Source organism: Castanea sativa, chromosome 4 (genome assembly GCF_040712315.1).
Source record: "Castanea sativa cultivar Marrone di Chiusa Pesio chromosome 4, ASM4071231v1".
Classification (NCBI taxonomy): Eukaryota; Viridiplantae; Streptophyta; class Magnoliopsida; order Fagales; family Fagaceae; genus Castanea; species Castanea sativa.
The window spans coordinates 19,779,559-19,803,389 of NC_134016.1; the positions used below are offsets into that span (position 1 = coordinate 19,779,559).

Consider the following 23,831-nt stretch of genomic DNA (forward strand, 5'->3'; position numbering starts at 1 on the left):
CTATTAAGAGCAATCACATTAGTCCATTTATAGTCTTCTAAAATAGAAAAAAGTACAAATTTTACATATTTTGAGCAAGAAAACACCTACATCAGTGGGTGTAAAAATGTGTAAAGATGTGCAAATTTATTCACGAGCTACAGTGACCGTGTAAATATACACAGTCATTGTAGCTCGTTTATCTCTTATTTAATATTATCTTTGTACAGTATAAAACATCTTTTTCGCTCTTTTTTTTTTCTCTCTCCTCTCACTGAGCTACACCAACGCCTTTCAGTCTCAACATCTCTCTCCCTGTTTCATTCCTGAGCAACACCCATGATCTCATTGTTGCTCAAGCTAGCGTCGCTCGATCTCGTTGTTGCTCAGGCCGTCGCTCGTTGTTGCTTAGGTCATTGTCGTCCCTCACTCTCTCTAACCTTTACCACCATCCCTCACTCTTTCTGATAAATAGGTTTTTGGATTTGGGTAGGTTGATGATGGTGGCTTGATTTACTGAAGCCACCATCAGTTGATGGATGTGGGTCACTCTCTGATGTGGGTCTTTGGGTTGTTTTTCTGGTTTTCTGATTTTTTTACTGGTTTTTTTTTTCTTTTCTTGGTTGGATGCTGGTGTCAATCTTGTTGCTCAGTGGGAGGCTGGAGGCTGGGTTGATGATGGTGGTTGCTTGATGACGGTGGCTGTGGGGGTTGTGTTGAGAGATGACAGTGTTAAAATAAATGATTATTTTATTGAATAAATGTGTAGAATAGATAAACTGATGTGGGAATTTTGTTAAAGTGAGTGTAAAATAAAAAAGTAGGTTTTTTTTTTTTTTTGCAAAATAGATGAAAATTTTACACTAACTGATATGGTTGCTCTAAGTCTAATCCATAAGTCCAACCCAAATACAAAAAAAGTCCAAGAATACAAGAAATTAACCATGAAATACAATCAAATTTGCTTACGGAATCAAGTCAACATTAAATACAAAAATTAACAACCTATAATAATAATAATAATAATATATTTAGAATGTGACGGCCTTTCTCATGTTAAGTTAATAAGTTGCTTTGGTAACAATACAAAAACCATTATAAGGCAAAAGAAACTTAATAATAGATGCAATCGAGAAATATAAAAATTATTATGTATTTAAATTATTCAAAATAATTAATTAATTGTGAATTTACTAAAGTAATATGTTCATATTTTTAATTATATTTTAACTTAATTGTTTGAATTCACTAATGGCCTGTTTGGAAGTTTAAAAAAGGAGGGGAAGTAGAGTAAAGGGAGGGAGAGTAATTCAATTACCTTGTTTGGAAGTTTTTTAAGGAATGAGGGGGAGGGGTTTGGAGGAATTTGAAGGGATTTCAACTACTTTTAACCTCTCATTTCTAATTCCCCCAAATTGGAGAGATTTGGAGGAAGAGTAAAGTAGATAAATTATTGACCAAATGAATTTTCCAATTTACCTTTTCTAAATTGACAAAATTACAAACTGATTATATAAATAATCTTTGATTATTTAAAAAGAATTTCTTCAATATTTGACAGGATATTTTCTCAGCAGTAATTAATGAAGTCAGAACCATTGTGTTGGAAAGAGTCCAAGCCTGAAGAAGGAACAGTGGTAATTGAAGGAGTTTGAACACCATAAGCCATTGTTAAAAGCTTCGAAACCATGCAAAAATTCACTACACGCTTTCAATCTCTCACTCCCATGGAAGAATCTCTCTAAATAGAAGAGCAAATGTTTTATTAAATGTGCAAGAATGAATAAAATGCATTGATGCTCTGCTTTTATACGCACAAACAGAGTAGTTGCAGAACGAAGGAGAAATAGCAGTAAAGATAAATTAACTAACTAAGCTAAATTTATTTTTATTTTTATTATAATTTTTTTTGAGGTAATAAAATTTATTTTATAATAGTTAATGGTAGTTTTATACTTTTATTAGTGGTATTTGATGAAATGAGAATGTTGATTAAATAATTATTTAATCTAACAAATTAATCATAGACCAATGTTGCAAGTCCATTTTTAAATAGAGGTAAATTTGTCTATTTCAATCATTTCCTCTCCTTTCCATCTTAATTTTTAAAACATCTAAACAAAAGGAAGGACTAATTACTCCATTCCCCCTTACTAATTTTAAAAACTTCCAAACAAGTTGGAGAATAATCATTCCCCTCTACTCTCCTCCCCCACTACTCTCCTTCCCTCTACTCTCCTCCCTCTCTAAATTTCCAAACAAGCCACAAGTTGATGCTTTGTGGCTCACTATTTAAAAAGGAAATAGAATTCCCTTCATTTTTGAGCTTAAATTAGTGGGAGTAATTGAATATTTTTTGATTCACTTAAGAAATAATTTCAAATTTTTAATTATAATAATCATAACAATTTACATTTCCTTTCTTTACAATAATATTTATAATATAATTGGAATTAATTCCTTAAATACTATAATAGTAAATAGTTTTTTAATAAAATATTCAAAATGAACTTACAGCATATATACACATTGTGCGGGACGTCAACTCGTCTATCCCAAGAAAATCAGCAATTGGTAGCATGATGCATGAACCCAGACTAAAAGTTTCTTCCTTTAAATCTGTTCAAGCTGACAGCCCTGATGCATAAGCCTTTGATCAAGGGTTCTAGAGATTTTGCAATGCCATTGCCCATCTATAAAGGCACTAGATATATATCTTAGCAGAAGGATGATTACCTACTGCAAAGATAGCCTGATCATCACAATTGTAGCTAAGCTCCCCTTGAGGATGCCAATCATCATGCTAGGGATGAATTTTGCTACCATCACCAACTATCCATTCTAAAAAACCTCTTACATCCCTCTGAGTTTTAGAATCTGCCTCTATGCCCATGAACAATTTTGGGGTATTTTAGAACAACAACATTTTGGTTTAACAAGTAAAATTTTTTCAAACTCATCTCTAATCTTTGTAAGAGAGTCGCATACACCCCATTTTATTTCGGCCTAAACCCAAGGTCCCCAGTCCCAATAATGAAAAGAAAAACTCCAATCACTGCCAAAGCTGTGTGTGAAGTCCAACAGCCCAAAATGCAAACTTTGGCCCAAGTCTCAAGCCCATTCTAGTCAGACATTCCAAAGTAACGTACGCTACTAACCCACAAGCATACGCCAGGGTTACGATAGCATAAACCCCTATTACGAGAGGTTCAAAAACAAAAACAAAAAAAAAAACAAAAAAAAAAAATATATATATATATATATATATATATATATATATATATATATATATATATATAATCGGATATTAGTTAGAACTCACAAGCCAATTACTGAGAATGCGCATGCAAGTGCAGGTCCCAAACAAGCAAGCTAATTTATAATTAGAATTAATTATTTTGAAAAGATGACAAATTATTCGTAGGGTGAAATTCAAATGATGAAGATGAAGAGGACATCTATACATGGTCTAGGCTTGATATCTAATAGTGCAAGCAAAGCAACCTTTTTAAATGTCCCTAATTTACAAGCCTTTCTGCCTTTCCATTTGGTCTGTAAGACGAGCCTTCTCCCCTATAACAAATTAGTAATCCTCCTATTAGGTTTTATACTATCATTAAAAGAAAATGACCCTTTAAACTCGATCCAATCTCTCTTTCTCATTTATAAATGAGCTTCAGATGCTTCACTTGCCAAATTCAGCATCGAGTTTATTCCTTGTAGCAGGCTTCCTCACTCTTTCAATTTTTTGTCCTTATTCTTCTCTCTATCTCTCTCTCTCGTCTGAAAAAGGTATATTCCTCTTAAAAACTTGTCATTTTCAGCTCAAAATCTTAGAGAAGTTGAATGTTATTCGTCCATATATATGTCTTTAACGCTTTAAGACTCTAATCAGCAATTTTTTTCATGCTCTTAATTTGATCATCTAGCTAGGATCTCTTTCTTCCATTTCATATAGTTTCCAATGAAAAAAAAAATTTAGGCCATCATTTTAGCTTCCTCCCCTTATGTATAATTGAGTTTTCTTAAGAAAGTCCCTTGGATTTCTTCCACCAGCAACTAAAGGTTCATTTTTTGTTAACCCTTCCAAAGGATCTAATATAATTTCCAAAGGGTCCCAAGAATCCCAGGATAAATTAGCTTCACATTCGTTTAATACATTGGAGAGAGAGATGAATAGTTCAACCCAAAAAGGGAAAATGCCATTTTCAAGAAGCTGCATTCATGCTGGAGGAAATGGTCATGTAGTTCCTTATTCAGAATCCCAACCCTCAAAATCAAATAGTGCAGACCCTCCATGTCCAAGTCCAACTTTGGAGGATCACAGACCCCACAAGAAAGTGGTAAGGTACAAGGAATGCCTCAAGAACCATGCAGCAAAAATTGGAGGGAATGCAACTGATGGGTGTGGTGAGTTTATGCCAAGTACTGGAGATGAAGGCACCATTGAAGCCCTCAAGTGTTCAGCCTGCAACTGCCACAGAAACTTCCATAGGAAAGAGATAGAATCTCACTGTTCCTCTCAATGTTACCACACCCCTTTGATACTCAACAATGCAATTCTGGGGTCACCAATAGGGTACCCTGCAAACTCCTTGATAGTGTCCTACAAAAGTGGATCAGTCCCCTCAGAGTCTGATGAGAAGGATGATGATGATGATGGATGTGGTGTTGTGGCAAGACCAGCTGAAAAGGTGAGAAAGAGGTTTAGGACCAAGTTCACAAAAGAACAGAAGGAAAAGATGTTGAGCTTTGCAGAGAAGAATGGGTGGAAGATGCAGAAGCTAGAAGAATCTACTGTGCAGCAGTTCTGCCAAGAGACTGGGATCAAGAGGAGAGTCCTCAAGGTGTGGATGCACAACAACAAACACAAATTTGCACTAAAGAAAAAAACTCCACCAGCTAGCTAGATGAGTCTATTGTGCAACAAAACTATTTTCACATTTTATTTATTTCTATTCTCATTTAAGATTGCCATTGCTGATTGTCTTTTGGTTATATACATGTTAGTCTAGTTTAATGAGTGTTTGTCAGTTTCAGCAAATGGCAAATGTCCATGCTTATGAAGTTTGTAAAATTGTTTCTTTTATCATCTTTGTTTGTTTCATCTCTCTCTCTCTAAACACGTTCCTCTTTTTTCAGTTTGAATTAGAGATGCAAGAAATGATAATGAAGTCAATAATATGTGGTGTATGAAATAATTCAATGACAACAGAGTTTTCAGGAGGGTGTTCACTGTAGGACTCCCGAAAGTGCTATCCACCCTTTCTTTTACTTGTTATGACAAGATCATAGTTGTGAATAGAACAAAGAGTGCAAATGTACTTGAAGCAAGTTTACTGCTAACTAGACTTTGATGCACTAATGAATTTTACCCAAAATGAGATCATAAATAGACAATTGTACTTTCGAACTCCAAAAAGTCGCAAAAGGTTATGGAAGAGGATAGATGAGCCATTTACTCACTTCGTTTTATATCTTGGTAGTACTAAAAGGTAAGCTATGTCTGCATGCACGAGCAAGCGTGTCTGTGACTATGTGTTCCCGCTCGCTGTGTGTGTATGTGCGTGCGTGCGTGTGTGTGCGCGTGAGAGAGAGAGAGAGAGAGAGAGAGACCACAAAAATAATCATGTGGATCAGTGGATGTCGGTTTGTTGAATGATTTTTTAGTGAAGTAGTATACTTGAAACTTTTTAACCCCACTCCCAAAAAAAAAAAAAAAAAAACTTGAAAGTGCCTTCCATGCTTTGTTCAACTGTTCTCTTATCCACATCAGTTGTTTCATATTACACGTTCATTTTTATATTAAAAACCTACTTTTTTTATTTTACACATTTACTTTTACAAAACATCCACATCAGTTCATCTATTCTACCACCTCTTTTAATTAAATAATCAATTTTCTCACATTTTTTATTATTTCCCTCAACCACCCCTTTAATAATACGCGCGCGCTCTCTACACATTTTTTTCTGATTTTTTGCTCTTTGTGTACCCATCTCTCTACCCGTCTCTCTCTATACCCATCTCTCTCGATCACGATCAGATCCGACCAGATCATACCCATGACAGGGCAGCTCCAACACCGCGACCCACGATCCACCACTTTGGCCTTGCTCCTGGGCCGCGCCACAGGGCGTCGCGGCTCGTCCATGCTGGTGCGGGAGACAGTGGCGTGGTAGCTGGAGGAGCGCAGGGCCGACTGGGGGTACTCGAAGCCGTGGTGGCTTTGGACATCATTTGGAACGTGGCGTTCGTGGTCTCGGTCTCTCCTTAGCTCCGATCCACAAGCACCGACCGATCTCCCTAGCTCCGATCCACAAGCATTGATCAAATCCGAGATCTCTCTAGCTCCGATCAGGCAAGACCCATCTCGGTCAGACCCATCCGAGATCTCCTTAGCTCCAATCTGTCTCTGTGTGTGTGTGTGTGTGTGTTTTTTTTTGAGCAAGTGTATCCTTGTTGATTTGTCTGTGTGGATGTGTTTGTGTGTAGGTGTGTTTGTGTGCATCTGAGGAAAAAGAAGAAGATAAGGAGGGAACTGAGTTTGTTGAGCACGAAGAAGAGAGAAAAAAAAAGAAGCGAACGGAAAACAAAAAAATATTGGATGAACGAGCTACAGTAGCCGTGTATATTTACACGGTTACTGTAGCTCGTGGATGGATTTGCAAGATTTTACCCAGTTTTACACCCATTGATGTGGGTGTTTTTTTGACTAAAATGTGTAAAATGAAGAATTTTTTGTATTATAGAAGACTATAAAAGAACTGGTGTGGATGCTCTATGTTGAACTTTTACGGTGGAATCACCATTTTGGTCTTTATATTTTGGAGTCACAATCAATTTGGTCTCTATATTTTGGTAGCAATCAATTTGGTATCTATTACTTTCAATTTTCAATCAATTTGAACCTTACCGTTAACTCACTAACAAAAAATGTCGACATGGCTAAGTGATTGCACAATTGACATACTTGTAGCTTATGTGGCTAATAAAATCATATTTAAAAAGCCACCTCAGCATTTCAATAAATAAAAAAGCCAAGTCAGAAAAAAAAAATCAAAAACACAAAAAATCAAAAATTTGATTGAAAAAATAAAATCAATAAAAAAGAAAAACTCAAAATTTCCTATCATTTTCTTGCTATCCAAACGCACACAAACAAAGAGAAATAGGCTTGCCAAGATCGCATTAAAAATGAAATAAATTAAAATCTCAACAATACTTTTATACATGCAATACCCACACAATCCAGCATTAAAATGAAATGAATTAAAAAAAAATCTTATTTTCTTTTGAATTGAAGATCTGTGGAAGACTGAATGAGATTCCTAGTAGTTCTCCACCAAGCAGATCCTCGTCGCTGTCGGTGACGATAACGCCCACTTCAGACAGCAAGTTAGTCATCATCGCCATACATGGGGCAAGATCTTATTTTATAGAAATTTTTTATTTGTGTTTTCGGTAATGGGTTTTGTGTTTTGTTTCGTGTTTTTAGTAATGGATTAGTGAATTTTTTTTAGGCGTAAATGCACTTTTAGTCCCTATATTTTGACCCGATTTCTATTTTGGTCCCTACATTTGATTTTTATTACTTTTAGTCCCTAAACCAATTAACGCGTGACATTTAAGTCCTTACCATCACCCAACTAACAGAAAATGCTGACGTGGCTGACGGCACAGTAAAATAATAATTAAAAAATATATTTTAGCATTAAAAAATTACCACGTCAGAATTTAAATTAAAAAAAAATTTATTAATTTTACTTGAATGAAATTTTTTAAAAAAAAAACTCAGGAAGAAACATGAAGAACAAAAGAACTCCAACCCAGATCAAAGAACACAAAGACTGCCCTTAAATCACAACCACAAATCCACTAGAATCTGCCACAAAACCATCAACTATCCACCACAAATCCAAAACAATAAACCTATCCACTACCCACAAAAACTCATCGGAGCAAACTACCCCACCCAAATCTTATGAAAAAAAAAAAAAAAAACTCAGCTAGTCTAGGCACCATTCCTCTTCGATTTGAGAACGAAACCCATCACCAAACTCCAATCTGTGAACGAATCCCACCACCAAACTTCGATCTGTTCCATCACCGAAACCCACCACCAAACTCCAATCTTAGCCACTAAAACCCACCACCAAACTTCAATCCAGCCACTGAAACCCAGACCTCCACCACGCCGATCACCACAAACCCACACCCTCCACTATGCCGATCCACAAACCTACACCCTCCACCACGTCGATCCACAAACCCACACCCTCCTCCACCACACCGATCACCACAAACCCACACCCTCCACCACGCCGATCCACAAACCCACACCCTCCTTCACCACGCTGATCCCTACAAACCCACGCATAAAAACCCACAAAAAAAAAAAAAAAAAATCAAAGGAAAGGAAAACCCACAAGCACTGAGCAAGCAGAGAGTTGAGACAGGAGAGTTTCAGAGAGTTGTGATCTGGGGTTGTGGTGTTTTGATCTGGAAAGAAAGAAAATGTTTGGAGTTGAGAAAATGTTTAGGTTTGTGTGTTCTTGAGTTCAGGCAGGTTTGTTCAGACAAGAGAAATGTTTGTTTTCTTGAGTTGAGGGTAGTCACGGGTTAGGAACATGTTCTTCATGTTTTAAAATTTTTTTTTCATTCAGTAAAATTAATAAATTAATTTTTTTAATTTAAATTATGATGTGGTAATTTTTTAATGCTAAAATAGATTTTTTTAATTATTATTTTATTGTGACGTCAGCCACGTCAGCATTTTCAGTTAGTTGGGTGACCATAAGGACTTAAATGTCACGTGTTAATTGGTTTAGGAACTAAAAGTGGTATAAATAAAATTTAAGGACAAAAATAGAAATCGGGTCAAAATATAGGGACTAAAAATGCATTTACGCCTTTTTTTTATATAAATTTTGATTTGTGTTTTTGGTAATGGGTTTAGTCTTTTTTTATTTTTTATTCAGTCTTCTGTGATTTAGGTGATAGAAGGGGATCCAAATATGAGATTCTACCATTCTGGGCTGGGTTTGGTTTCTAGTAACAGGGAAATGAGTTTTTATTTATTTATTTATCTTATTTTTTCCGGTTAGAAAATCATATGTTTGATACTTGTTTGTGTTTTTTTTTTACGTGGCTTTTTTTATTTGTTAAAATGCCGAGTAGCTTTTTAAATATTATTTTATAAGCCAAGTATTTAAGTATGTCAATTGTGCAGTCCATCAGCCACATAAGCATTTTTTGTTAGTGAGTTAACGGTAGAGACCAATTTGACTGTAATTTGAAAATAACAGGGACTAAATTGAATTCTACCAAAATGTATGGACTAAATTGACTGTAACTCCAAAATGTAAGGACCAAAATGGTTTTCCGCCTTATTTTATTTTATTTTATTTATTTAACAATTAAGTTAAAGAACAATTTTCAATTCCATGGCCATCCTCACTTGGGGTACGCCTTTACTTTGTAAGGTTTCCTCTGTACACTGACTTTGAATTTGATACATGATGTGGGTTTGAGTGCTTTACTCGTATATCCATCACATAATTATAGCTCTTATGTGCTGATAAACACCTAAATATGTTCCTAATTCGCCTCCATTAATACAAATTAAACTTTTAACGTTATTTGCTAGTCCAAAGAAAGGGGAATACAAATAAAGAACAAAAAATTAACTTCATTTTTTTTTGCTTGAGCCTTTATATATATAATATTTTAATATGAAGGTTAAAAAATGCAGTCGAGAGAATGGTAATGCATGCATGTGCATAGGCGCATGACACAACTCTACTTTAATATATGTAACAAAAAGAAAAATGAGAAGGTGAAAAAAAGATCATAAATAAATACAGCTAGTATAAAAATATAACAAAAGTCACGAACATATATAAAAAGAATGGAAATTTAAAATAATATTTAATATCTATTCATTAATTTCTAATTTACATATTAGCAATTTTCAATTCGATTTATAAACTTCATCAAAAAAAAAAAAAAAAGTCATTTCACACCTTAACCTTATTGAAGTGATTTAAACTTAAAAATTGAAATCAGCCCTCCTTTTTAAATGATTGTGTCCAAATGAAGCTAAAGTTCAGTGCGTGTGATGTGTTCTATGCTGCTATGGACTTAGTTATTAACATTTTATTCTGGTTTTATTTGCTGGTAGTCCACGTCTAGGAGACTAGGTGATCTCCCTCTACCCATCTAGGATATATTTTATGCTAATTTTAAACTGGGGTAGCAAACGGAAGCGACTACGCATGTCAAACTCCTATAACAGCCAAGTCCAGTGGCATCAACACTCTACACTTTGTCATTAATGACCTTTAATTTCTACTGGTTATATATAACACTACGAACATTGAACATGGGGTTATCTTGAATTTTTTCCCAATAACAACTTGTACTAGAATTTTGAGTAAAAGTGGAAAACGTAGGAATGTTTGAAAAAATGCCACCAGGCCAAAGAATAATTAACCCAAAAAAAAAAACTGGGTTGAATAGGACCTGACTACCATCTATCTTCGCTGGAGGAATATATTTATCTAAAGCTTAGGATACCCAAAGAAGTTAAAATTAGAATTAGAGGTATAATTATGATAATCTAGGCACTAATTGCTTCCATGATCCTTGTGATATATAAAGGCCACTGCAATTGATTCTCATATTTCTTTATTTTATAATGGTGGCTGGTGGATTTGCAAGGCGGCTGATCCTGATTTCCTTCATGTTCTTTGCTAACAATGATATGATTAATGTTAAGACTACTCCAAAGTTTTGATTGTAAAAACACGCTTTAGACTTGGATGCTCGTTTAGTCCAATCAGAATTTTAGCTTTTCATTGAAGTGAGAGAAAGAAAAACATTGCTAATGAAAACATTTTATTGACTTGTGCTCCATTTTGCCATTGACTAGAGTGACGAGACAAGGCATATTAAGGGAAACTTTAAAGGGACAGTCATCCAGATGTTTCTATTATCTATGATTAATGTTATCTTACAAAGAAAAAACTAAGGGTCTATTTAGTTGAAGGGGCGGAAAAGTGGAAGGGTAGAAATTTTTTTAATTTCCTCCCTTTTTGTTTGGTTGGGAATGAACAATTGAAAGGATGGAAAAATTGAGTTTATATAAATTTACTAACAAAATGATGCTCAATTAAAACCAAAAAAGTGGCAAACAACCAAAAAGGAAAAAAAAAAAAAAAAAAACACAAAAGAAAGCAAAAGGAAAAAAAAAAGAGCAACATACACTCAAATAAAAAATAAAAAAAAGGGAAAGAAGAGGCAACGAGGGAAGAAAAAAGAAAAAGAAAAAAGAAGAGGGTAGAACGTCTTGGAGGGAAAAAAAAAAAAGTGAAGAAGAGTAATGTATGAACAAAGTCCATGTGCAAATGCACAAAGACATTTTTGTCCATTAAATAGATTAATTTTCTCTTTTCAGTTTTCTCTCCATTTTTGAGAAGAAAACTTTTTGGTAGGCTAGAAGAGAAAACACCCGAGTCTCACTATTCATTTTCCTTACTCCCCACCTAACCAAACACACTCCAAAAAAATTTTCCTTCCTTTTTTCTCTACGAAGTTTTCCATTTACCCTATTTCACCTCCAAACAAACACACCCTTAGTGACTTTGTTTGTTTTTGACTTTGTTTGTTAGCATTATAATGAAAACGTTCATAAATAATGAAAACATTATATTTTCTATCATTAAACTTTAAAAAGATCTTTCACACTCTGTTTATGACCAACAATTTCATGCCATATTAATCTCATGTGTATTTTTTCTTTTTTCAATGTAATGATCTAATTAGATATGTCAAGTTGTAGCCAACTGACACCTTTTGATGTTTTTAATGAATACATCTAAGGTTTAAATTCCCGACTCTCAAATATCTAATTCTTAAAAAAAAAGAAATAGTACCAGTTAATTAAACACGTGATAAAAGTTAATGGAAGGAATAACAAAGAACTCTTTATGGTTTAGAATTAAAAAAAAAAAAAAAAAGTCTAGTTAACATATACTCTTAGGGCACACATTAATCATTCAATGCTGATGGTCCATGCAAAATGAAATTATGAATTTCTTTCCTTGAATACCATGTGATAAATTTCACAGGTCTGCAAAATATTTGAGCCTATCTCCACCAGAATGTGCATGTGCAAGTGCTCAGCAGTGCTTCCATCCGAAAATGCATCATTGGCTGCCAAAATTAGGCTGAAATAGATGAACTTGTTTATGTACGCCTTTAGGTTTGGATTTCTGGTTGTAGTATAGTGTATTAAAACTGATTGATATTCAGCACTAATACAGCAACAACAACAGCAACAATAATTAGTTGCTTACATATTCATTAGCTGTATTAGTGAGAAACAACTACAACATTGAGATACATAATATTAATTGCACACCAGCACAACAAATAGTTGCAACCACAGGAAGTTTGGGAAATAATGGAATGATTTTGACCCAAACAAAAATGGGAATAAGATGGAAGAAATAGAAGAAACGTAAAGATATAATTACAGATTTGCATAGGATCGCCACAATTTCAGCTCACAAAGACAAAATTCCAATTCAATTAGTTGGGTTCAGACACAGTTAAACAGCCTAGGTGAAAAGACTCGGTTATTGTTTTTTTGTTGAACAAGACTTAATAGTTCAATAACATGTATAAATGGCAATCATGTCAGAAAAGGGTACATCAATAGTAGTTTCTTACTGTATTAGCCTAAAACTCTGTGTCAAAACAAGCTACCATGACCTTTGAAACCATGGACCTCGCAAAGGGAATGTAGCTCAAGCTATACCTGTTAATCACATGACAGAATGGAAAAATAAATAAATAAATAACATGGTGCAACAATGACAAAGATAAAAAGAGAAGTTGCACATCTCTGAAGGAGTACGTAAAAGAACATAATAGCTTTCCATTTCTTTATGAGATCTGGCATATATAACCATGAAATAAGTAAGGAGTCAGCTGATTAAAACTATTTTCTTATCTCAATTGAGCATTCAAAATTAAACCCAATTCCCTTTTGAAAACTTGAAACTTATTGTAGGTTTTGGCCAATATGGGAATTCATTTGTTTGTTGGACACAAATAGTGAAATTGACGGTGTGGGCAAGGTGAACAGTATACAACTACAGTATACAGAAAACCTTTGCATACATTCTACAGAGAAATCAACTACAATAGACTATCAATATCAACATGCTGCCAAGCACAAGATTAAGGTGATCGAGCAATCAAATGGTGAACAAGGCAAAAACAATACAAGCTCCAAAAATACTAAGGGTCTGTTTGGTATCGTTGTTCTAGTAACGTTATTTAAGTGTTGTGGAAATATGTGTGAGTGAAAAAGTGTTGTGGAAATATGTGTTGTGTTGTTTAAACAACGAAAACTGTTATTTAAAAAACTATACCAAATAGACCCTAAAAAATTCAGCACACATTCTATAAAGAAAAATCAACTATAGCAGAGCACCAGATTCAATTGTGATATCATTACGCTGTAAACACTGAGTTCAAAACTTTTGTCACTTGTTAGACCCTCTAAAGGTTTTTTGAATTTTTTTAAACGACAACCTCGCCTTGCACCCACACTTGTGAAGAAGGATATGCCACAATATCAATTTTGCAAGTCATCCAAATTGGTAATTTGATTTTTGTAGCATGCCTAATAAGTTTATTTTCACTCAAAAATCTATAGAGAAGATGCATTTCAAAACCTAAGAAATTGACCTCATTCTTGTATGAATTTTATCATCATTTTGTTTTGCTAGTGATTCAATTTTGTTAATTAAATTTGTCCACCATACAATATGCCACATGAAATCTATGTTGATCGCAACTCCATACATAAGAATGAGATTGGATAGAAGAGAGGTATAATGAGAAAGAATGCAGCATCTTGACATACCAAATTAGCGCACCAAACTCTAAAATAATTGCCAAAAGTGTCAATAACTTGTTATGAACCTGTTTCAATACCCAAGAAAATAAAAAAACACCTTTAGAATGACTCTAAAGGGGGGGGGGGGGGGGGTAGAAACAAACAAAACTAACAAAATGGCCACTGTGCAACTTACATAGAGAGCACAAAACAAGGCGATTATCATACTTGCAAGGTATAAGGCTGTGGCATATATACGAACAGGGTCAAGCATCATTGTCACTTGTCTCTTAGGGCCAATGAGAAATGCTGTGCTGCCAAACAAACGAGTCCAGCTTAGCATCCGAAGAACACTAAATAGCCATAGAGAGTAAGTATGAAAAGAAAAAATAAGAAATAGCTACACGCATAATTTATTTCAAAAGGCTGAATTAAAAAATCAACACAAGTAACAATACAATTATCTGAATATGTAACAGGTTGCCAGCACTACGTGCCAAATTCGGGAACAAAAGAAGAACAAGAAGAAGAGGAGGAAGAAGAAGAAATTCATCTCTTAAAAAAGAATGCTCACATTCAGTGGAAAAATAACTAAAGCTCTCACATCAATTTGGATAAAGAAAAATGCTCTGGAACCGTAAGATTACATTTAAACCAGGAATGAAATCACAACATTTCAAATCTGAAACACAGGTGAATAGAAAAACATAAATTTAAGACCATGCATGAAATGACCAATAGCCTTTCTCTACTCCTTTATTTTCTATACCATTTTTTAAAGACAAGCATTTGAAGTTGTATAAGCTCAAAAGATATCATCTGATACTTTAATGGAAATTGGAAGATATCAGATTTGGACCATCCATAGAGCCAAAATAAATGAAAAAACCAAAACAATTAACATGATCTCACCACATTAAGTACAAATACCATATTCAAGCCCACCACCCTGGGGCAGAAATAATAAATAAATAAAAAAAGAAAGAAAAAAAAGAAAGAAACACACATGGCCACCTAATACTTTAATTTGAAAACAGCAAAATGGGGCATACAACTTACAAATCTAGAAACACACCTTCCAAGTGAAAGAAGATTGCCCATTGTGAATGTCATTCCGAACTTGATTGGGTTGAAGAATACAAGCATTGACTGTTGCATGGAAAGGGGGAAAAACTGTTAAGGCTCCAGTACAATACATTACTGCAGTATTCTTTGCACAGTAAATACTGGTACAGAGTTAGTTATAGTTGGTTAAGACAAGCTTGTACTTGGTTAGTTGAGTGAATAAGTTGTAATTTGTTGTACTCTGTTACTAGTCAGTAGAGTATAACACTAAACTGAATGTATTGTGGAATTCATTGAAGAATAATACAGTGATTAGTTCTCTTTGAGATACCATTAGAGCTTGATTCCCTCGAAGAATATGTGCACTAAACCTTTTAACTCGGTCCTATCCTCATGAAAGTATCAAGATTTTTCTTATTTCTAACTCATGCAAAAGTAACTCTTTCTCAGGGACTAAACCTCAGGTTCTAGCAAAACTGTGAAACAACATACCTTTTCCAATTGTGACTAATCCATTATAAAATTTTTCAGACCTCCCCCACTAAAAAGCATACATGAAGTGAGATATGGTGTATTAGATATGATTCAAGGACTACCATGTTACTTATGCCAACTAAATTTTCTAATCTGATCAAGTGAATGCAACTATGAATCTATTTGAAAGAGTAATACCTTTTTCTTTCTTTGCTAAGTGAAAAAGTAATAAGTTAAAGTTGCACATGATGTCTGTAAGTTATACACCCAATAAATTAAGAGAGGAGAAAGTGTGATGCAGACATGGAAGATTAACTAATTACTGCTCTGCAAATTTGTCTATTCAAGATTTATTTTATTTGGTCCACGTGTGAAGTCCAATTGAAGTATACATTGAGTGGTTCTAAAGCCTTAGTTACAAAAATTTAAGTTCTGTATTCAGGGTCAAAACAGTAATTTCAGTAACTCCAAAAACATAAGGGTATTTTGGTAATTTAGTTGAGTATAGAATTTTCTAGGAGATCCTAGGTATCTTAGATGCATTTTCTTTGAGTCCAAGCTATTCATTTATTACCTTATTAGGTTTTAGTTTACTAGTCTAATTAGGTTTTGCTTCAGTTTTATTAGATAGTTAATCCATATAAGTAATAAGTTTTATTAGAAATAAGGAAACACTATACAGGATGTACATCACAACCAAGCGCTAAGTGTACAATGATCAAGAAACTCTAATAAGCTGGAGAAAGAAAGACTTCCTGATGCCAACAACCAAACAAACAAAGTAATCAGAAAATGCAATTTCAGATACAGAGTTGTCCGCTCATAACCTTCAAAGTTTTCTTAGAAAAAAGTCAAGATCTAGAGTCTATATAAGTGTATTATTGTACTAAAATAAGAGGAAGTTGTTTTATAAAAAATGTATTTAGTTTTTTGAGTATTGAGGCATGTAGGCTTATATTTCCTCTTTTCTCCCTCTCTTTTCTTCTTCGTCTCAGGGTATCTGATGCAGGACCGTTAATAAATTTCAGCACTATACTAGGCTTCTTGATGAATTCTTGAATAAGGAGTGATGTTTAAGAGTTTAGGTTAGAAGAGAATGAATGTTGACGGCTGTGTAGGGCTGAAACAGGGAATAAATAGAAAATAACATAAAAAAAATACTAGGCAATCACACCTAGGTCCTCCTAAGCATCACACTTAGGGCCCGTTTGGATAGAGAGGGGAAGGAGGGGGAGTGGAGGGGAGTAGAGTAGAGTTAGCTGGAAATAGGCTAATGTTGAGCCAAATTTACTCTACTCTACTTTACTCCCCCTCCCTCTTCCTCAATCCAAATGGACCATTAGGGTTCCTTGGCATCACACCTCGGAGAAGTTTGCATCACACAAACAAAAGCTTAAAATAAGCTGCTGAATTTTATTAATCAAAATATTCTGCCATCACATGACCACAAAAGAGCCTTTATATAGAGGCTATAGTTATTTTTTTCCTAGTAGGACTTGGACTCTAAATAACCTATTCCTAGGATGAATAGGAATACTAATAATAATTAAATAAAAGACTTAATAATACGTAAACATAAAATAAGACTCATGGGCCTTTGGTATGGCCAAGGACAGCCCATTCCAGATTTCTGAAAATTACCAAATTGCCCTTATTCTAATAGACCTTAATTAAAACTGATCTAGCAGCTTCTCAACCTAAAAAACTCAATACTAATAACTACAATGACCTATCAAAGGTGCAAAGAAGGTCCGACATCAAAACTAGACCACAATTCTTGAATCTTTGTGTATTTAATCTTCTTTTTCCTTGAGCTCTTCCTTAACCTCATCATTCTCCCCTGGTTAGAGAAAACTCGACCTCGAGTTTTGAAATGTTGAAGTAGTACAATCTTGGGCCTCCTGAATAGCATCCTTGAGATTGGATAAAAAGCTTGACTTTGAGTGTCCTTCCTTTTCTTTGATGCTTGAAAGCATGATGACAATGGAACAACCTGCTCTCCAATGGGAGCATTATACTTTTCAGGAATTACGAAATCAACAATTGGAACCCCCATTGCAAGTGACACATCCTTAACTTGATGCACATGTGGAAGTGTTGGAAAAGACTTTTCCATCCCTTTGTTCCCTTCTTTCATCATGCTATCTTCTTTTGATTCTAGAGTTTCCTCCATTAAGCTAGTAAGTTGCTGTTTTAAATCATCTTCAAGTTGTCGAGATGTTTCAGTTTGCTGATTAGACTCTTCTGCTTGTTCTTTTGGCTCCATGGACTTTGTTGCATGTTGAGTTGACTGTTGCACTTGCTGTTTAGGGTCCACTAGTTGCTCATCTGGTTGTTCTACCATTTTAGCAAACTTTTCTGACTTATCAGCATGTTGTTCCAACTCTTCAACTTCCCTTTGTGGCTGTATAGCTCTTTGTTCTGGAGTTTCAGCAATATTCTTGAGGTTTTTCTGAGTTTCAGCAACATCCTTAGGCTTGACCTCTTGTTTTTGCTTTATTTGTCCTAAACTCATAGGCTTTAAATTGTTTCATTATTGAACATAAATTGATATGTATTATTCTTTTCACAATGACACACATCTTGGTCATAGAGCCAAGGGCAACCTAATAAGATATGTGTCAGAGTCATAGGAATAACATCACACCATATAGAATCATTATATCGCCCACGAGAAATAGGAACCAAGCATCGTTTAGTTACCAAAATAGAAGTGCTATTTATCTACGCCACCTTGTATGGTTTTGGATGTGGTTCCGTTGGTAACTTCAACCTCTCAACAGTAGCCTCAGAAACAACATTCATGTCACTGTCACCATCAATAAAAAGCATCTGAGCTTCAGTTCCACAAGCCTAACAACCAAAAGAAGAGATATGTCTTCTTCTAATTCTAGGAGATCATCAGCCAAAGTAGCCTTATCTTTCAACTCATTAGCAGTATTGACTTTGTAGTCAAAATGGACTTCGTAACTTGGCTGCATAGTGGATGCTCTAGGGTCAACCTCTCTCAAAGGTGTTTTCCCGGCTTGGGAAGAAAACCTTTCTGTAAGGGGCTGCTTCAAACGCTTCTCAATCTTTAAAGCTAATTGGAATGCCTCAGCAATTGTGTGAGTTCGTTGAGTAATCATTCAGCTACGAATTTCAGCCCTTAATCCTGACTTAAATCGGGCTAAGATTTGTTGTGGATCTTCAATTCCTCTATACCAAATTTTGAGGTCTTCAAATTTGTTCATATACTCAACTACTGACATATTCTCTTGCCTAAGAGTAGTGAATTTTTCAAAGATCTCATCTTCATAACCACAGGGCAAGTACTTTTGTTTTAGCTGCTGCTTCATGTCATTCTCTCATCGGACATGTCATGCCCCTCAAAATAACTTTCCAAAGAAGCAAGCCAATCTGAAAATATATGGGCATCAATTGTTCCAGCAAAATATGGTACTTCTACACTAACTTTCTTCATTGTGTCTCCAGCCTTATTGCAATATTCAAGTCTCTCATAAGGATTCCTATAAGGATCAAACCTATTGCTTGAATATCTGCTTTTGTGATGTAACCCTTCAAATCTGTCCGCAATTGTATAGCTCTGCCTATTTAGATCTATCATGCTTTCATAGTGCTGATTTGGGCTCTGATACCAATTTGATGCAGGACCGTTAAGAAATTTCAGCACTATACTAGGTTTCTTGATGAATTCTTGAATAAGGAGTGATGTTTAAGAGTTTAGGTTAGAAAAGAATGAATGTTGATGGCTGTGTGGGGCTGAAACAGGGGATAAATAAAAAATAACATAAATAAAACACTAGGCAATCACACCTAGGTCTTCCTAAGTATCACACCTAGGGTTCCTTGGTATCACACCTCGGAGAAGTTTGCATCACACAAACAAAAGCTTAAAATAAGCTACTGAATTTTATTAATCAAAATATTCTGCCATCACATGACCACAAAAGAGCCTTTTATATAGAGGCTATAATTATCTTTTTCCTAGTAGGACTTGGACTCTAAATAACCTATTCCTAGAATGAATAGGAATACTAATAATAATTAAATAAAAGACTTAATAATAGGTAAACATAAAATAAGACTCATGGGCCTTTGGTACGGCCAAGGACAGCCCATTCCAGATTTCTAGAAATTACCAAATTGCCCTTATTCTAATAGACCTTAATTAAAAATGATCCAGCAGCTTCTCAACCTAAAAGACTCAATACTAATAACTAAAATGACCTATCAAAGGTGCAAAGAAGCTCCGACATCAAAACTAGACCACAATTCTTGAATCTTTGTATATTTAATCTTCTTTTTCCTTGAGCTCTTCCTTGTCCTCATCAGTATCATTTATAGATACTATTCATACAGCCCCTAACAACATAAATTTCTCTTTTTTCTTTCTCCCTTACAACCCCAAATCAAGACCTTCCTCTTACCTATCAAAATCATATAAGCCCACATAGTTTCTCTACTAAATAGTCATCAAATAACTCATCAAAACCATTCTTTAATTTTGGACACAAGTGCTGTCCATAATTTTCTAGCAACTTGTTTTCTTCAATAAATAGTATTCTTGTCCTTTTTACTCATCTTATCAAAACCAAGTCAACTTTGAGCCCTAACCCATTCTTCTACATCTCTAAACTCTAGATCCAAAAATTCTCCTAACCCACAACATGCACACATGGTTAAATTTCCCCAATGTACTATGTCAAAGTGCCATTTGAGTTAGAGATCATTAGCACACTTGAAATTTTGACTTGTAGTCATATGCATCTCAGTGCCAAGTGGAAAGGTTTATGATCATTCCGGTTCATTGAAGCATAGGAAGGTTAAAGTAACGATTAGTATCCTAATGTATTTATCATATATTTTTTACTTCTGCGACAATCTCTGAATTGAAAATTTGTAGCTCTGCTAAGCCAATTTATCTTAAAAGGTAAGAGATATCTAACAAAGGGCTGGCCCTAGAAAGCAAGCCCAACAGTAAAATTTAAGCTTGCACACAAGAAATGGTACAATGACCACACATGCTGGCAGAAAATGAGTGCTTTTGGTACAGTAAAAATTACCCAACCACTTGCAAAAGAGGATGCTCAAGATAAAGGCAATAACCAATAAACGAGATTTATACTTACTTCAATTGAGGTGTAAAAATCTAAGGAAATGAGACATGGAGGAATCCTTACTTATCAATAGAAAAATAAATAAAAATACGAGCAACAGCAGAATCTTCAATGAAATCCTTGACACAGAGAACCAGTTAGCAAACAAAGCATGGTTGAGCATGCTTTTTAAGATAAATTAGTCATGACTAATGAGCTCGTTCTAATTGAGAGATTCATTTTCCTTTCATGCAATTTATAATGATTTTTTTAAAGTATCTTGATGCAAAAAGATTCTAAAGTATAGACTCTAGTTATGTGAAGGCATGAAACTAAGTTTATTTATTAAACAATGAGCTCTTGAGATGCTACAGCCCTACTCTTCTTGGCTTTCTCCCGAGAAAATCCTAATTAATAGTTCAACCCATTGCCCTTGATGCTTCAGCTTATATAAAGGCAAACCAAAGGAAGAAATAAATAAATTTTTGGAGCACTATATTTAGTTTCTTACGAACAAAAGTGTCACATATTTGGGGAATTGGAACAACTGGGATAGATGGAAAGGAAATTACCCTTTTCTGCAAAATCTGGTTCATCCAAATGTATCTAACTAGAAAAACTTCATAGATTCAATAGTCTGCCAATAATTGCCTTTTCTTCTTTCTTTTTTTTTAATAGGTAATAATTCCTTCATTCAATATACATTTACCAGTTGTCAAGGTTCTTAGCAGAGATACACATTTTAACGAACACCTAATATGCCACCTTTCTATTTATCCAAATGAAGTCACCTCCATTTACTTTCCACTCAAAGCACATGTATAATTCAAAATAATCAGTAGTAACTAACCAGAAAGAAATCTAAACTGAAATCACTAAATGTTCAAAACTTACCAAGAGTGTACAAGCCAAACCAGCAGCAAAGCATATGGCAAAACCATAAAGCCTCTGTTTAATCCAAAAGAAGAGTGAGTGAGATCAATAAATTCAAAAGAATCTTATCAACGTATAGAAAATGTTCAAAGGTCAATCAGCAAAACACGGAATACTCTAAAAATAAAAGCTTGTTGAAATTAAACTGAAACTATATAGCTGAAAACAAAACACACCAACATACCCATGGAAAATTCCCAAAATAAAGGATACAAAAAACACAGATCTAACCAATCATAGCTTGTATTGAACACCCACTTCACATGGAAAATCAACCAGCTATTTTCCTGCAAGGGGAGGAACCCCCCCCCCCCCCAATTGCACAGTTCTTTTGAATTTCAAATAGTCTTTAAGATCCTCTATTTTCGATATAACCTAACCCTATTCCAGTCACACCTGGACCTCCAGGTATGTAATGAACTTAAATCATTGAATCGACTCGATTGTCATATAACTTTGGTAATTCATGCTTCGTTATCAATACAAGACACCAATTGGTTGTTGGGGTCTACAATGTTTGAATCTCAAATCTCTTATTTAACCACAAGAGACTTTAGGTGTTAAGCTAACTAGAACCCACAAGTAAGCATGCATGTTCTTCTCAAATCAAAAGGCAAATCCTGAATCCTCTAATTATTCTCATACAATGTCCCTTCCCTTAGCTAACAATATAAGGGTTAATTTTTTAACAGAAGAAGTTTTTGCCACACTAGGTCGTATTAGTCTAAAATGCAAATTAAATTTCAGATTCATCTCATAACCAAAATAAATATAATTTACTTGCAATTTGACACAACGTTTTTAGCTTGAAGTTTTTTCTCTTCACAATTCACATAATTTGGTTTAGTCTTTATAATTGTTTAGAGCTTTAGACTTGAAAAAAAAAAGAAAAAGGAATGGAACCTGTTTGGTTGACAAGGTGCAGTTGCGATTGAAGTCGTCCATGAAAGCGAAGGAGCTGCTACTCTCTTCTTCTTGCTGTTCTTCGTCCACTTCCATTCCCACTATCATCTTCATCTTCTCCAACGCTTGGTTCATTTTCTCCATTTCTTTTCTTCTTCACTTTGATTTTGTTATTGTTTTCTCACTCTTTCTTTCTCGAGAAAAAATAAGAATGCAGTTGTTGGATCTGTGATTATGAGAATCCAACGGAAAGGAGTAAGAAACTTTTGCTTCAATTCTCAGGAAAAAAACAAAACGTACTGAAAGAGACAACAACGGTGGCTTGATTAATTTGATAATATAACAACTGTTTTTGGGCCCTCTGGACTAAGATATTTCGTTGGGTCAGGACTCAGGAGTCGATGCCTTTGCTTAATACTCGAGAGGGGAGAAAGTATAAGTGGTTTGATATAATCGTTGCTTCCAAAGGGCGAAAATGGCCAAATACCATAATTTTCTAAAATTTATAGCAAAAAAAAAAATGTTTCGGAACCAAATAGGAAAATACCACTTTTATGGTACTCGAGTTTGGCAAACTCAAGTTTAAGCTACTCGAATTCCTAGAAGTTTTGCCACCGTGACACTGCTAAGGTGGAAATTAGGCGAATAAAAAAAATAATGTGGTACTTAAGCTTGGTATACTCGAGTACCATGCAACACAATACTCGAGTATAACATGCTCGAGTACCTTTTATAAATAAAATACTTTTTATTTTATTTCTACGGTACTCGAGCTCACCAAGCTCGAGTACCTTATAACTTTTTTTTTTTTGGGATTATCAACAAATAAACATAAACATAAAATGATGCTTATTTTATTCCTATAATAATCGAGCTCACCAAGCTCGAGTACCTTGTAACTTTTTTTTTGAGGGGGGGGGAATTATCAACAAATAAACATAAACATAAAATGCTGCTTATTTTATTTCTACAGTACTCGAGCTCACCAAGCTCGAGTACCTTGTAACTTTATTTTTTTTTATTATTGACAAATAAACATAAACATAAAAATAAGTAGTTTTTTTATGTTTTTATTTATTTAAATAGAAGCATTGTAAAATATAGAGATTTTAATTTCAAAATATGAATTTAATTTCTACATTAAATAAAGCTGTTCACTGTTTTCTCATAAAAATTGTTCACTATTATCTACATAAACTATTTCTAGAATTCTGCGTAAAATTATTTTCTATTCAGCATTATTTAAAAAATTGTTCACTTTCTTTTCTGCGTAAATTATTTTCTGTTCACTATTTAAAAAATTGTTCATTGTTTTCTCATAAAACACCTAGTGAAATCGTATTTTCTAAATTTAAATGTCAAATCTGAATGCTTTTTCATGTTTGAATTTCACAATAATCGAATTGATTTTTCTGCATTGATAAAATTTGTTTCTACATTAATAAAATTTGCTCTCTGCACATCAT

General features: G+C 34.4%; 2 protein-coding genes across 3 annotated transcripts; one reads left to right on the forward strand and one right to left on the reverse strand.

The window, feature by feature from the left end:
• The first annotated feature begins 3,923 nt into the window (after positions 1-3,923).
• Positions 3,924-4,915, forward strand: LOC142630271 (zinc-finger homeodomain protein 4-like). Its single transcript, XM_075804257.1, has one exon. It carries the CDS (start codon positions 4,152-4,154, stop codon positions 4,887-4,889), a length of 738 nt encoding a protein of 245 aa, XP_075660372.1. The 5' UTR covers positions 3,924-4,151; the 3' UTR covers positions 4,890-4,915.
• A 7,577-nt stretch (positions 4,916-12,492) lies between these two features.
• LOC142630577 (uncharacterized) lies at positions 12,493-22,785 on the reverse strand. 2 transcript variants are annotated; one of them, XM_075804590.1, is made up of 6 exons: positions 22,366-22,785; positions 21,424-21,477; positions 14,967-15,040; positions 14,088-14,205; positions 13,919-13,977; positions 12,493-12,802 (listed from the first exon to the last, which is right to left on the reverse strand). In XM_075804590.1, exons 1-6 carry the CDS (start codon positions 22,507-22,509, stop codon positions 12,724-12,726), a joined length of 528 nt encoding a protein of 175 aa, XP_075660705.1. In that variant the 5' UTR covers positions 22,510-22,785; the 3' UTR covers positions 12,493-12,723. The 2 variants fall into 2 exon arrangements, with proteins under 2 accessions (XP_075660705.1, XP_075660704.1); XM_075804589.1 differs by having other exon boundaries at positions 14,088-14,244.
• Between the last annotated feature and the right edge of the window lie 1,046 nt (positions 22,786-23,831).

Coding starts and splice junctions, on each gene's coding strand:
- LOC142630577 (XM_075804589.1), bottom strand. CDS start 22,509: ATGGAGAAAATGAACCAAGCGTTGGAGAAGATGAAGATGATAGTGGGA. Junction 15,041..21,423: donor GTTTGGCTTGTACACTCTTG/GTAAGTTTTGAA, acceptor TCCATGCAACAG/TCAATGCTTGTATTCTTCAA. Junction 13,978..14,087: donor CCTTGTTTTGTGCTCTCTAT/GTAAGTTGCACA, acceptor GTATTGAAACAG/GTTCATAACAAGTTATTGAC.
- LOC142630271 (XM_075804257.1), top strand. CDS start 4,152: ATGAATAGTTCAACCCAAAAAGGGAAAATGCCATTTTCAAGAAGCTGC.